At 54.9% G+C, this 4,443-nt stretch overlaps 1 protein-coding gene across 1 annotated transcript; it reads right to left on the bottom strand.

The window, feature by feature from the left end:
* Positions 1-249: 249 nt before the first annotated feature.
* On the bottom strand, positions 250-3,809 carry LOC125543192 (trans-cinnamate 4-monooxygenase). The gene is made up of 4 exons (XM_048706448.1): positions 3,370-3,809; positions 2,815-3,254; positions 1,544-1,665; positions 250-1,010 (listed from the first exon to the last, which is right to left on the bottom strand). The coding sequence occupies exons 1-4, from the start codon at positions 3,712-3,714 to the stop codon at positions 412-414; spliced, it is 1,506 nt and encodes a 501-aa protein (XP_048562405.1). The 5' UTR covers positions 3,715-3,809; the 3' UTR covers positions 250-411.
* Between the last annotated feature and the right edge of the window lie 634 nt (positions 3,810-4,443).

Raw genomic sequence — 4,443 nt, 5'->3', positions numbered from 1 at the left:
CTACATAAATAAAGACGTGTATGATATCCACAATGAAGATTGTAACTTATGCATGTTATTAGTTGACCAGCCTAACACCTACTCCTTTTGTCCCATAATGTAAAGGCGTTTTTGACACTACGCCATAAATAACAATGATTCTGAGCCAGCTCGGAGTTTGCATTGCAAAATGAGTAACCATGTCGTTTTTTGGAGCCAAGAAGTTTTACATCACATTATATATGGAAATTTACAACACGACGCCTCACATGAAGACAAATAGCCCAACACCAAAAAAATAATTTAAACTTACACTACTACAAAACACCAAAAAAGAAATGCAAAATACACAGTCACATGCATAGATGGATCTCCCCGCATCAGCGTGGACGCACGCATGCCATAAACCTCCATGTCGTTCATCGAAAATTCTTAAGCCTCCAGTGGCTTGCAGACGATGGTGGCGTGCTTGAGGATCTGGTTGCTGAACTGCCCGGGCTTCTCGGTGGTGTCGATCTTGTCCTGCCCGGGCGGCGGCAGCAGCTGGAAGTTCTGCACCAGGCGTCCGAGCGTGATGCCGATGATGGGCAGCGCGAGGATGATCCCGGGGCAGCTCCGGCGGCCGACGCCGAAGGGCACGAACCGGAAGTCGTTGCCGTGGGCCTCGACGGCCTTCTCCTCCTCGAGGAACCGCTCGGGCCTGAACTCGTCGGCGCGCACCCACCGCTTGGGGTCGTTGGCGAGGAACCAGGCGTTGACGAGGATCTTGGACTCGGCGGGGATGTCGTAGCCGGCGAGCTTGGCGTCGCTGAGGTTCATGTGGGGCACGAGGAGCGGGATGGCCATGCGGAGGCGGAGCGTCTCCTTCACCACGGACTGCAGGTAGGGGAGGCGCTCCAGGTCGGGCTCCGTCACCGCCACGCCGGCGCCGAGCACGGCGACGATCTCCTCGCGCAGCTTCTGCTGGATGTCCGGGTGGTTCACCAGCTCCGCGATGCCCCACTCGATCGACCACAGCGTCGTCTCAATGGCTGCAAAGGATCAATCCAAGCTCCGTCATTGTGGACATTTGTCGCATCGACAATTAATTATTAATTATGGCGGCAAATGGGGTTGTAAAGTTGAGCTAGAAAACGAAGTTCGGTGAGAGATCACGTGGACGCAGCTCTGGCTAGTACACCATTTGCAAATACTGGTATATTTTTTACAGCTCGGAGTGTACTCCTAGGCTCTCCGCACGTTCAAGGAATAATACTGGATCATGAAGAAAGTGTGTGCTTGTGTGATTAATTAGGAATAAAAAGGTTAGGTGTACTGTATGCCTGCGTGCATGTGCCGGCTAAGCGCCGCTTAGTTAAGAATAAAAAGGTTAGGTTACGGCCTCTTTGATCATAAAGTTTCCAATCGTGCGTGGTGCTTTTCATTAACAAAGAAATGGTCGTCGCCGACAACATCATGGCTACATCATATACATGACTAAGACTACGTACTTAACAACAACCACTCCACTTCATGAGAAAGTATGAGTAGTAAGTACATATGTTTAGCTGATGATGAAATTTACCTGCGACGTTGATGTTCTCGACGATGTAGAGGACGTTGTCATGGTTGATCTCGCCCTTTCTCTCGGCCTCCAGGATGTGGTCCATGGCGCACCTGATCTCGCCCGTCTTCTCCAACGCCTCCCTGCAAATGTCATGTCGGATAAGTTAGGGACCCGTACCCATTAATTTCCCAGTTGGACAACTAGGTGCCAAGTAGCTCGGCGTACAGTAAAATGCAGCCATGTTGCTATGCTGGTTTGTTAGCATGATCGATCCGTCCAATTCAATAGAGGAATAAGCTAACAGCTCCATTATCGTACGTGGTCCCACATGATGTGTAACATGCAATGGAAAATGGCAAACCAGGAGCACTACAACTAGCCATTTTAGCCATTTTCTAAAAAAAAACTAGCCATTTTAGCCTGCTTTGTAACTTGTCATTTTTCCCCATGGCTTACTAAGCAGATGGCGATCTGGTAGACCTGCTCCAATCAGACGAACAATTCAAATAACTTATGTTTGACGCTTTCCACTGTCGGTGTGATCGTGAATGAGTCGGACCTCCAACCGCTTCAGAAAGCAATTTCACCAATTAAAGCCTTTGCTTTGAAAAGGCCGATCCATCACATGATGCGCGGTTGTTCACGTAATCATCAATCTCTGCATGCTACGCCAAGCAAAGGTTTCAAGAACACGCAGCCGTATGGACAAAGACAGATCTCAAGTCCCTCCCATCTTGTTGTGCGATGTCAAAACTATTGAGGCATCTGGGTTATGGGAGCATGGCTGCATCGGGCAGCGTTCTAATGGGTCATTGCGTGCTGGTTTGGACGAGAGCGACACGATGGCTGGTGGCCTTGAAAAGGTCAAGTGTAGGCGCAAAGATAACTTGTGCCGAGAAGTTTGACGACCATGCTGCTCCACGACGTTACCGACGTCGCTATCACCGTGATCTGGATGACCACATCAGCCAGCCACCTCGTGGAATGGAACCCCAGCTAACTTGTGCAGGTAGGAGCGCCACCAAACTCGCTCTCCAGCTCACCACCGATTCACTGCAACCGGTCAGCTACCACCGCCGGCCGGCCAGCACCAACCAACGCAACCCACGCACGACGAGTAAAGAAATGGAAGCTGGCGCAAGTGGAGCCAACATGCGTGTCCAATTTGGCGTGCCTACTTGCTTATAGTAACATGGAGTCATGGATTAACGCTAGGCGCACGAATTAATAATTATAGTAAGAGACAATCAAGCACTAGACTGCTACTGGTATAGTGCTGGAGTGCTTACTTGCGCGGTTGGACGAACTGGTCCTCGAACACCTTCATGCGCTTGGTCTTGAGGTTGGTGCAGCGGTTGAGGTAGCGGCGGAGGAAGGGGCGGAGGACGGGGATGAAGTCGCCGTAGTTGTAGTCGAAGCTCTGGGAGAGGATGCTGCGCTCGGCGTTGAGCGCCTTGAGCTGGTTGAAGAGCGGGTCGGCGGTGCTCTCGAAGCGGCGGTCGAACATGATGCGGAACATGTCGTTGTACATCATGAGCTGCAGCCTGCGGCGCACCACCACGCCCGCCGCCGCCGCCGCCGGGTCGGCCCTGAGGTCCTCCACCACCAGCCGCGCCTCCTCCTCCCACCCCGCCCGGTTCTGCGCCACCACCTTGTTGGTGAAGAAGGGCACCGTCATGATCCGCCGCATCTTCCGCCAGTGGTCGCCGTACACCGTGAACACCATGTCCTGCATTTGCGCGTCAATTACCAGCGTTAATTAGACGCCCGTTAATTAATTACTTCCGCTACTATGCGATCGAGGAGCAGATTAAATCAGGACGATTAATAATTGATGGATTTACCTGGCCCTTGCCGGTGAAGATGTCGAAGACGACGTTGCGGGTGCGGGAGCCGAACTCGACGCCCTGGGTGTGGAGGACCTCCTTGGCGAGCTCGGGGCTGGAGACGACCACCAGGTTGCGGACGCCCATGCGGAGGAGGAACACCTCGCCGAACCGCCTGGCCATGCCCATCAGGTTGCGGTGGTTGAGGTCATCGCCGACCTGCAGCCAGTTGCCGACGATGGGCGCGCCGGAGGGGCCCGGGGGGAGGCGGAGGCGCTTGCCGGCGAGCTTGGCGACGGCGATGGCCAGCACCGCCGCGGCGAAGAGGCCCAGCAGGGCCTTCTCCAGGAGGAGCACGTCCATCGGGGGTAGGTGCGGTGTGCGGCTCCCGTGTGCCTGTGTGTGTCGTGTCGCTGGTGGGGAGGGGCGGGCCGATCTGCCGAATTAATTTGACGGACGATTGCGCAGCGGTGGGGATTTTATAGCGGGGGGTTTTGACGGAGGTAGGTGGCGGGCGGATGTGAAGTGGTACACGGGGTCGGCGATTCTGGTGGTGTGGGAAGGCGTACGGGTGGCGGGGTGGGTGGGTGTGTGGGTGGTGGTGCGGGCCCAGCTGTGGTCCGGAACCATTTTTTTGGGGGGCGGGCATGGGCTAATCGGGAAAGAGGGCCGGCGGGCTCGTGTTTGGTGGGTCAAGGAGTTGGGCTGGTCAAAACGCACAAGTCGCAGGGGTGAGTAGAGACATAGTAGTACATGGCGGCCGGAGCGCCACCAACCGCACGCAGAAACTGTTGGCCGATCTCGTGGCCGGGTCAAAGCGATGAAAATGGCGTTTCCGGCCAGCAACGCGACCACGAGTTTGCTGGCATCCTGAGAACTAGAGGGGCAGCCGCGCGAAGCGTAAGGTACGGTGACAACTGACAACACAACCACTGTGTTCCGCAGCCGCGTGTTGCGTTAGCCACCTCCTCCGCTTGGCATGCGTCGGTCGCCTCGTCGTGCCTCTGAACCCCGACCTTCTCCGGCACCGGCGACCAGCTCCCACCATTCACCGACAACGTCAACTCCCTTCTCCTCCTTGGGCGACATTTC

The sequence above is a fragment of the Triticum urartu genome, chromosome 3 (assembly GCF_003073215.2).
Source record: "Triticum urartu cultivar G1812 chromosome 3, Tu2.1, whole genome shotgun sequence".
In the NCBI taxonomy this organism is placed as follows: Eukaryota; Viridiplantae; Streptophyta; class Magnoliopsida; order Poales; family Poaceae; genus Triticum; species Triticum urartu.
Note: the sequence above shows the minus strand (reverse complement) of the source record. Positions and strands in the feature narration are given on the sequence as shown.

Coding starts and splice junctions, on each gene's coding strand:
- LOC125543192 (XM_048706448.1), bottom strand. CDS start 3,714: ATGGACGTGCTCCTCCTGGAGAAGGCCCTGCTGGGCCTCTTCGCCGCG. Junction 1,666..2,814: donor CAGTTCGTCCAACCGCGCAA/GTAAGCACTCCA, acceptor TGACATTTGCAG/GGAGGCGTTGGAGAAGACGG. Junction 1,011..1,543: donor CGAGAACATCAACGTCGCAG/GTAAATTTCATC, acceptor GATCCTTTGCAG/CCATTGAGACGACGCTGTGG.